The sequence below is a fragment of the Hoplias malabaricus genome, chromosome 3 (assembly GCF_029633855.1).
Source record: "Hoplias malabaricus isolate fHopMal1 chromosome 3, fHopMal1.hap1, whole genome shotgun sequence".
Lineage (NCBI taxonomy): Eukaryota > Metazoa > Chordata > Actinopteri > Characiformes > Erythrinidae > Hoplias > Hoplias malabaricus.
In genome coordinates this window covers 77827841-77838088 of record NC_089802.1, presented here as the reverse complement: position 1 = coordinate 77838088, position 10248 = coordinate 77827841, and the positions used below count along the sequence as shown (strand labels likewise).

Genomic DNA, 10248 nt, shown 5'->3' with positions numbered 1-10248 from the left:
CTGGGCTTTTTGGTTTGGTGTGGGAATTGCTACAGCATACTTCGTGAAATGGTCTGTAATCACGAGAATATCCTTGGTGTTGCTTCGGTCGGGCTCTATGGATAGGAAGTCCATGCATAAAAGTTCAAGTGGTCTGGTCGAAGTGATGTTCATCAGGGGTGCTGCTTTCTCTGGTAGTGTCTTCCTTCGGACGCATCTGTCACAGGTCTTGACTTTTCTTTCAACATCCTCAGACATCTTTGGCCAATAGAATCTGGACCTTACCAGGTTAAGTGTCCGCTCCATTCCCATATGACCCATGTCATCGTGTAGACTTTTGAGAACAACAGCTCGTAACGACTCAGGTAAGACCATTTGGTAAGTAGGGTTCTCCCCATCCAAGTGCTGACGATATAAGATCTTGTTGTGCAATCTTAGCTTTTTCCACTGTTTCAGGAAATGGGTGATTTGTGGCAGCTCTTCTCTGACCATTGGAGGAATTGTCTCTCCTGTCTCCATCTGGTGGATGACTTCCCTTAAACATGGATCAGCCTTTTGTTGTTTCTGAATCTCTTCCTCAGACATTTGTGTAATTATAGGTAGCCCACTTTGTTCTTCGTTGATGAAACAATCCGGGATAGAATCTGAAGAAACAACTAGAGAATGTATCTGTGCCACAGTGTCATTGTCGTGCTGACATTCATCCAAAGTACGTTTGACAAAATGCTTTTCACAGACAGCTTTGACAACATCTTGGCCCATATAGACATCTGAATCTTCCAGGTGAGTATTAGCAAACTGGTAGATTCGTTCCTGTTCTTTTCGGGAAACAGCGTCATTGGTCAGTTCACCATGGGGCCTTCTAGAAAGACCATCAGCATCTGCATTTTGCTTCCCAGCCCTGTACTTCAGCTTGAAGTCGAAGGTTGACAGCGAGGCTAGCCACCGGTAACTTGTGGCATCCATCTTGGCAGTAGTGAGAATATATGTTAATGGGTTACTATCAGTCACAACAGTAAATGGACTCCCATACAAATAGTCACTGAATTTTTCTGTGACTGCCCACTTGAGCGCCAAAAACTCAAGCTTATGTGCAGGGTACTTAGATTCACTTCTTGACAACCCTCTACTTGCATAGGCTATAACCCTCATTTTGCCTTCTTGCTCTTGGTACAGAGCTGCCCCCACTCCAGTAGTACTGGCATCAGTATGGAGAACATATGGAAGCTGGGGGTCCGCAAACCCTAGGACAGGTGCTGAGGTGAGGTTTTCAATGATGACCTGGAATGACTGTTCGCACTCAGGAGTCCAGCGACTACCAAACGGCTGTTTCGGATCATGATACTGTTTTTGTTCTTTCTTGGGTTGGTTACTCCCCCTCAAAGGTGGGTATCCAACAGTTAGGTCTGTGAGTGGTTTGACAATCCTTGAGTAATTTTTAATGAAACGCCTGTAGTAGCCTGAAAAACCAAGAAAAGATCTCAGTTATTTTAACCCTTTGGGTCTTGGCCATGTTTTTAGGGCTTTTACTTTGTTAGGGTCTGTCTTAACTCCATTTTGGGAAACGATGTGACCCAAGTATCGAACAGAAGTTTGAAAAAACTTACATTTAGTTGGAGAAAGCTTCAAACCATAATCTTTGAGACGATTCAAAACTTTTAGTAGCCTTGCTTCGTGCTCTTCTAAGGTCTTGGAGAAAACAATCAAGTCATCAAGGAATACAAGGACTTCTCTCAGGTTAATGCCACTCATACATTTTTCCATCAAGCATTGAAATGTGCTTGGCGCATTTGTGATTCCTTGTGGCATACGATTGAATTCCCAAAATCCAAGGGGACACACGAATGCAGTCTTGGGTTTATCAGTTTCTTCAACTTCAATTTGGTAGTACCCTGATTTCAAGTCTAACACAGAGAACCATTTTGATCCTGTGAGCGTGGAAAAGGTCTCCTCTAAGTTTGGAAGAGCATAAGCGTCTTTAACTGTTTGAAGGTTCAGCTTCCTGTAGTCTATGCATAAGCGCACATCTCCATTTTTCTTGCGCACAACTACTATGGGAGATGAAAAAGAAGATTCAGACTCTCTGATTATACCAGCCTGCAGCAGCTCTTGCAGATGGTTACGAACAGCTTCTAGGTCTTGCGGGTGAATAGGTCGAGCTCGATGCTTGAATGGAGTTTCATCAGAGAGTGTTATGTGATGTTTGACTCTATTGGCTCTCCCATAATCCAGGTCATTTTGTGCAAAGACTTCAGGCATGTTGTTCAACTTCTGAGTGACACGCTCTTTCCATTCAATAGAAATGGGAGAATCTTCAAGGTTAAAACTCAATCCAGGGTTGACTGGTACATACTCAGCTGAATTGGATGACTGGGGTAGTAAAGCCTGAACAGCGTTAAGTTCTGCAATGATGCATTTCTGGGGCATCACTATATCATGCCCAGACTCATTTTTTAACATCACAGGAACTTTTCGGGGTAACTTAGCAGGGATGCTCACCAAACAAGGCTTTACCAACAGTCCCCCAGGCAAGGTGGAACAGGTGGGGTGCTCTAAAACAGCCATAGTTCCTGATGTCTGTTTGTTGACTAGAATACAACCCTCCAAAACCACATCTTCTCCAGCAGGAATGACTCGCAGGTCCTTACTGTGGAGTTTGACTAACCCATGAGTGAGATGTTGTTGTTGTTTATGTCTTGCTCTGAGAATTTTTAATACAGCTTCATAACCGTACCGATGAGGATAGTGTCTTTCTACAACCTTGTCAGTGATGGTCATATACAAAACATCTAAAGTGTTCGTACCAATGAGGACTTGGGGTTGGGCTTCAGAACTCAAGTCTGGAACAACCAAGGCTAGTGTTGGCACTTCCACCTCCACTCCGGCGAATTCTTTGGGAAAGGCGATACTCAGATCTACATATCCCAAGTAAGGTACCATCTGCCCATTAGCTCCTTCCACTTCCAACAAGTCACCAAGTGGTTCTATCTTATGCGCTGGTAAGTGCTGGTTGGAGAATGATTGAGAGATTGTGGTCACCTGGGAACCAGTATCCAGTAGACAATTTGTCTGAGTTTCTCCAATTTTTACTCGAGCTGTGCACTTGGTTCCTATCAGTCCTTTAGGTATAATGCAGGATCGTTTTGTTTGTGCACATTTTAGTGAAGCTCGTTGAGTATGTGGGATTTCAGCTTTCTTGATAGCGGGACGTGAATGAGCTTCAGTTCCTGGCTGTCCCATGACAGAAACTGGCTTCAGTTTAAAGGGTTCTGTTCATCTTCCCATACTCTTTGTCTCTCTCTTAACTCTTTTCTCTTGGCAGCAACAAGAGCAGGATTCGCGTCAGCCTCGCAATTAGCCACGATGTGTCCATCTTCTCCGCAACGGAAACAATACCAGGGCTTTGGCTTTTCACTGGTATGTTTCTTAGCCTGAGGTTTTTTATATTTCTTCTGTGCATGGTCAGGTTTTGTAGGTCTAGGTTGTGTCAGTGGCTCTCCTGTTGAAGATTCCGACTTCACACTGGCTTTTCTTATACTTTTCTGTGTCAAAATGGAAGTTAACTGGCTCTTAATCTGAGCTAGTTCTTTTCTTAATTTGCTCATTTCACTGGAATCTGGCTCAACATGAAGTACACTACTGTTGCACATAGTGTGTAAGTGCACTGCTGCTTTTTGTCTTCCTAAGCCTAGGTGCTGTTTTCTTCTTGCAACTTTAGCTTCATACTTGTTTTCAGCTGTACGCAGTAGTAGCAGCAACTCAGCGAACGGTGGGGGGTGTTTTATCTTGTGCTCTATCATTCCAGCAGCCTCTGCAAAACTGCTTAAGGAGCTGCTGATTAATATCACAAGTCTTAACTCCACCTGCTCTTTCAGCTCGACTCAGTGCAGACTGAAGACGTTGCAGGTATGCTGACGGTTTTTCTCCTGCATCTTGCAGAGTGCTCATGAAGTGTGCAAACAACTCTTCTCCATCCTCCACAGTACCATAGGCTGAATCCAACAGCTCCAAATATATTGTAGCTGCAGCCTCTGGACTAATGTGCTTGATTATGTCAGCAGCGGGGGACAGAAGACTTTCATGTATTCTACGCGTTACTTCCCTATCAGGGACTGATGAATCATTAAGCATCAGACCAACTTGAGAACGCCAAGTGTCGTAGTCGACCTCGCTATATGGCTTGGGAACTTTTCCAGAAAAGGTTCTCAATCTCACGGTTGAACCAGCGAATGGAGACTTTTCTTCGCTTCTCACGATGTGCTCCACTATCACTTTCTGCACTTCAGGTGGATTAAATGTAGAAGAATCGAGCAATGGAACTGTTCTCTGCTTAGCAGGTGACAAGGAGTGTGCAGAATAATGGCTCCTGGTGTCATCAGAGGTAGGTTTCAGGTGAGATCCGAACACGGCTTGGGACGAAATTTCAGACTGGTTTTGCTCTGATGTTTGGTCTGGGCTTGGTGCAGGATGAAAGTCATTTTTTAGTTCGGCAACATCAGGTGTATCAATGATATCACCTATCTGATCCAGGGCTTCTCGTAGGATAGCTTCTAAATCCCTCCCACTTAGTTTAGCTACTCTCTGTAACTCACCTACATAAGTGTGAGTAATCTTACTACCCACTCCCTGAGAGTAAACATCCGCTAGTGCTCGTACACAGCACACAGTATTATCAGCGAGTGTACAACGGTAGGGTAGAAGGGGTTCTAATGTCTGCAAAGCAGAACCGGAACTGTATTCTACAATTACCTGCGAATGTAGCTCGGAACTAGCGTCGTCCACTTTTAGTGTCCTATTTATTGCACCATGTTCTTTCAGAAATGTCAACACCTCTCCACCACAGTCTGACCCAGTTAATCCATTAACTATCACAGAATTAGGGACTTTTACACTGTTATGTTCAATGAACTCCATTTTTCAAATAACAAATTTTGTTATTAACATATAAAGCTCTACATGGGCTTGCTCCTGAATATCTTCAAGATACAATTTCCTATTATGAGCCTCCACGTTCACTCAGATCACAGAATACTGGATTTTTAAATGTTCCCAGAATTCAGAAGGCCTCAGCTGGGGGAAGAGCCTTTTCTTATAAAGCCCCCCAACTCTGGAATGATCTTCCAGAAAATGTTCGGGACTCAGACACAGTCGCAATCTTCAAATGTAGGCTAAAAACTCATTTGTTTAGTTTATCATTTGGTAGCTAATGCTCCCCCATAGATAAAGGCGGCAGATCTGGGGGGTCCATGGACACAGGGAATTATAGTATACTGAGACACTGGTGCTGTCGTCCCGCCGCTTCTCGCGATCACTCAGGTTTGTTGACGGTGGAGCGGAGGGATGCCAGTGTTTCAGGATGCTCCCGTGTCTGTGTGTCCTCCTGGTTCTCTCCTTTTAGTTAATGCTGTTGTAACCCAGGTTATAAAAGCCTGATTTATTAAAAGAATATTTTATTATTAAAAGGGCACAAAAGTTGAGTTAGACTGAAGCTGAAATTGAATATGAAGCATAATATAATAATTGAAATATTATAAATAAATAAAGACACAAATATGTGAGTAACAGAAACTTTATACACTTAAAAAATAATTATTTTATATATTTTTGAGAATATTTAATTTGTTTAGTAGTACGTCACACACTACAGCCAATAAGGTGATTGACTACGTTGATAAGCGCGGGTAATTCTGCTGATCTGGACCCAGTTCTTTTTTTTGGGTCGTGCGGCCGTCGTGAGCGGAGGGCATCTGCAGAGGAAAGGAGAAGGATAGATTAGATTTTGGATTTGTGTGGTAAAAAGCTGCAGTGTTGCAAGTAAACCCTCTTTGGGCTAGATCACCGAGCTGGTGGACCTGGGAAGCCCTCCGTGGCGAAGAGGAGTTTTATTAGCTGGTTACACTGAGTTTTGCATCGGTGAGTTAATTTAGTAATTACTGCGCTAGCCGACTATGCTACGCTAACCATGCATTTTCATTAGGATTATGGTGATGCCTGTGCTTAAACGTGTCAATATAACTCTTTAAAATTCTTTATAGCTTATATGAATGATTATTTATTGGAGATATTTCAGCCTGTGTAACCACAGGCTGGCCTTTGAGAGCCCACGATAAGCGCGCCACAAATTCGCGCGCGTTGCGAGAATTTAACCCCTTGTGTGCCAAGCAGTGCATTTATCTTTATTTTCTCTGTACATAAATCTCAATTATTGTAAATATGTTCAATTAATTGGTCAAGAAGGTAAATATGTTGTGAGTATGTGTAGTTGAATGTGAATTATTATGTTTAAAGGTTATATGTGTTCATATAAAAACTTGATGTTGATGGAGTATTATGACCTATTATAGGTCAGGTTTTTTGGCTAGATTCAATTTGGACCCCCCTTTTCTACATTTGATGGCGAGCCTCCCTGGATCCCGACCCTGGAAGCTGTCCATAAGTGCTGTGGACAACTCTGCTCTGTGAAACCCCCTTCTTTTCTATTGTTGCTGAACTTTCACTACTCTCCAGTGTGGTAGGAGAAACACGTACCTTTCCACAGACTGGACTTTTTTGCGCATACTCAGTTCCAACTGCCACCTGTGAAACAACCGGACATTAATTTCTCATATATACACACACAGAAAAAAAAAAGGATATTTTGATATTAATAGATATTGGTGTATAAATAAATATATAAATATATATTTTCTTATTGATATACATATTTTCCTACCCGGGTAGTAGTATATAAATATTGATACAGATACAGTTATCCAATATATATATATGGTAATAACAGTAATATAAGGTGTATTATTTATATTGAATATCCTGCCTGTTTTTTGTATTTTATTTTATAATATTTTACTTACCTTTTTATTAAAAGGAGGCTAACCTCCAAATCTCAGAGCAGTGGTGCAGTGTCATCTCTTGCGTGGTGTTGTCCTTGGCTCCGTAGACGATCCTAGGTTTTTTCTGATTGGCCCACAGTATTGTTTTATATTTCTTGTTAATTAATCCCAGATACTTACCTTTGGTATTTAGCGCTGGTATTTAAATATTGGAATCTAGCTAAGTCACTACTCTTTTCTAGCAATTCGCTACACTGTCATAGTCAGATCTGCCGGAGTCATTAGCCACACTCTGGAAATTTTCATATTTTCTACTTTACAAACACAAAACAGTTCAAAACTAATTCCATCCCTTTACATCTTTCCGAGTAAACGACTGCCCACCTGTCTGTCTGGACACTGATGGATGACTGTCGAGATCCTCCTCCACGCTTCAGACCAGCTGCCCACGCTCCAGCAACCACCAAGTGCCTTGAAGCTGTCCCTACACTGAAGTTCTCATGGACTACTAACTATCATCACCAGTAGATTGACCAGAGGAGGATGGGTCACCCCTTGTGAGCCTTGGTTCCTCCCAAGGTTTCTTCCTCAGCTGGGGGAGTTTTTCCTTGCCACTGTCGCCCCTGGCTTGCTCACTTGAGGGTTTTACATTTGTTTTTACATTTCATGTCAAATCTTGTCTTACTGGAATTCTGTGAAGCTGCTTTGTGACAACATCAGTTGTGAAAAGCGCTATATAAATAAATTTGATTTGATTGATTTGAATTGCACGATTGTACAGTGACAGTAAATCACAAATTTACAATTTTAAAATAACATAACTAATTTAAAAATCAATAATAATAACAATGACTCTGAAATAGAATAAGCACCAAGGGAAAAAAAAAAATATATATATATATATATATATAAAGGAATAAATGAAAAACTTAACTGCACAATTATTATTTTTATTTATTTTATCAAACTGAATTAATTTCCTTATCCACAGCAGAGGAGTTCAAGCTTCACCCTCCAGAACTCCCAAACATTTTTAGAGACTTTGACCCACCCCCCTCAACTAAATCAAACTGGTCACGATGTAAACTTCCACGATGTCTGTATAAAACAAACAGATAAATTCAGAAAAAATCTTCGTCCATGGTCTTGATTTGAGGATTGTGGCTGGAAAAACCCTGCAACAGAAAGACATAGTTCTCACTCTGCTTTTAACTCCCACCAATAAACCTCTGGTCAGTACTTGTGTGATTATGTAGGTGTCCTTCAAATATACCAAGTATATAATGTAGAAAATGTTCCTGCTGAATAATGTACAATGAGAAAATAAGAATAAATATTTACTTACCTGGGCGAAAATAGAGTCAGTGTCTAACCATGCAGCAGGACGCTCCGCAGAAAACCACAGACAAGCAGATAGAGATGATAAACTCCAGCAGCGAGAACACCAGCAGAACTCCACTGATACCGCAAGATAGACCCCAAAACTCAGACTGTGCAAACCAGAAATTAAATAAACATGATATTCTTTCACTTCCTACATGAATCAGAACCAATTGACAGGTTTCACAGATTCTGCTCATGGTGACCTTAGGTTTTACCCATCCTAGTACCCTCAGTGACCCGGGAGGGCATCCAAATACAATATTTACCTCCTGAACAAAACATACTGATACACAGATGGGCTGCCCATTTGGAGCCTACATGGCTGTGTCAACTGGGATAGCAGTTACTGAATTACAAAATGGTTGTTTTAATATCCTAAACGTACCTGATAGGTGCTGTAATTCATATTCCATGTCATGTCAAAGGATAGCAGGAGGATGGCTGCTCCTGAAGCCACAGCACTGATTACATTCATCACCAGAGAATATACAATCTTCACAAGGACAGAAAAACAGAAAATAGCTGAAGAACATGCAGCAACACATTTCCCTGAACAGTAACTGTGTAGGTCTATGTTAGTGCAGGTTGCTATATACAGTGTATACTTTACATACCACATATGGATGAAGTTGGTGTGCCGCTGTAACAGAAACAGCCCCAGAGCCGATGAACTGTCAGAAACACAGAAGGTTTGGACATTTGTTTGTTTGTCTCACAGAGCGATCACTGTAATGATTTGGCCAAATAAAGCTTCCTAAATGCATCATAAGAGCAGTGTAACACCCATCATATGTTTAAGAATTAAAAATAAAGTGAACATACGATCAGAGACCCCCAGCGGTGCACTTGACTGTAGACAGAGATGCTTTCAAAGTAAATTGTTGACACAATGCCAAACAAATAGATCAGTATCCCCACCATGATCTGCACTGCCTGTTGAAAATAAGAGAGTGAAGAGTGTCAGTGCTCCCCGCTACAGCACTTTAAAGGTATTCAGCAAAGGTCCAGACCTCAGGAGCTGTGATTGGTGTCATATAGCCCTCTTCCACCAACAAGGAATCATTTTGGTTCCCATTCACAAATGTTCACAAACGTTTCCACCAAAATAAATCAGTTCATGAACCAGAAAATTTAATTGCGATGGGTGAATTAAGATAAAGAAGCTCCAGAAAGAGTCCAGAACCTCAGATTAAGCATGGTGGTGCAGTGGAGCTGCACTGGTCGTTTACAGTGCGTTATAGAAATAAATAAAAGGTAATATAAACAGGAATATTCTGTATATAATATAAACAGGAGGCTATTCTCATCTCTGGTACCACGCTGGTGGAACGAGCTTCCAAGCACTATCAGAGCAACAGAAACCCTCTCCGCGTTCAAGAAATCCTTGAAAACCCAACTCTTCCGAGAGTATCTTTGGCACTGAAAGTCTTTCTTTAATGCACTTATTACTTCCTGGCATATTGCACTTAATGTAAGGTATTTTGTATAAATCGTGCTGTAGTTTGAATGTTAGACCCTCTTTTGTAAGTCGCTTTGGATAAAAGCATCTGCCAAATGCATAAATGTAAATGTAATTGTAAATGAATATGCTACATTTTTGTGTGCTCTGTGTTCATGAGCTCAGAACTTGGCATTATTGACACTTGTGTATCATATCGCACTCTGATGTAACTCTTGGGCTGAATTCAGCCACAGAACCCCACAGCTCCCCCTGCTGATGATGTATCCTTTGTTCCCATAAAACTGGTGGAAATGCAGGTCAGTTCACTGGTTCTGAATGGAACCGGGTCAATAATCAGAGTTAATTTGGTGGAAGAGGGCCCAGTCAGACTGTGTTTTTGTCTGTGAAAATTCATGAGTGAAATTCCATTAATTTCTATGAGATTCACCACGACAGGCGAATTTGCGTAGGCAGCTTTCAGGAAAATAAAATTCACCTACAAATTACACGTTCAACTCTGGTGAACTTTGACCCACAAATTCACATTTCCAGACCAACAGCGCTGCTGGTTTGGTTGTGTGACCAATGACACATCTGTCTGAGTGAACATGGAGC

General features: G+C 41.5%; 1 protein-coding gene across 4 annotated transcripts in view; it reads right to left on the bottom strand.

The window, feature by feature from the left end:
- Positions 1 to 7756: 7756 nt before the first annotated feature.
- LOC136690958 (membrane-spanning 4-domains subfamily A member 4A-like) overlaps positions 7757 to 10248 on the bottom strand; it is a 19700-nt gene continuing 17208 nt past the window's right edge. For all 4 annotated transcript variants that reach the window (XM_066663116.1, XM_066663118.1, XM_066663115.1 and 1 more), the window contains 5 exons: positions 9015 to 9125; positions 8807 to 8863; positions 8578 to 8685; positions 8155 to 8299; positions 7757 to 7984 (listed from right to left, as the gene is read on the bottom strand). In XM_066663116.1, the coding sequence (XP_066519213.1) occupies positions 9098 to 9125 (28 nt within the window). In that variant the 3' untranslated portion in view covers positions 7757 to 7984; positions 8155 to 8299; positions 8578 to 8685; positions 8807 to 8863; positions 9015 to 9097. The remainder of the gene's footprint in view (positions 7985 to 8154; positions 8300 to 8577; positions 8686 to 8806; positions 8864 to 9014; positions 9126 to 10248) is intronic.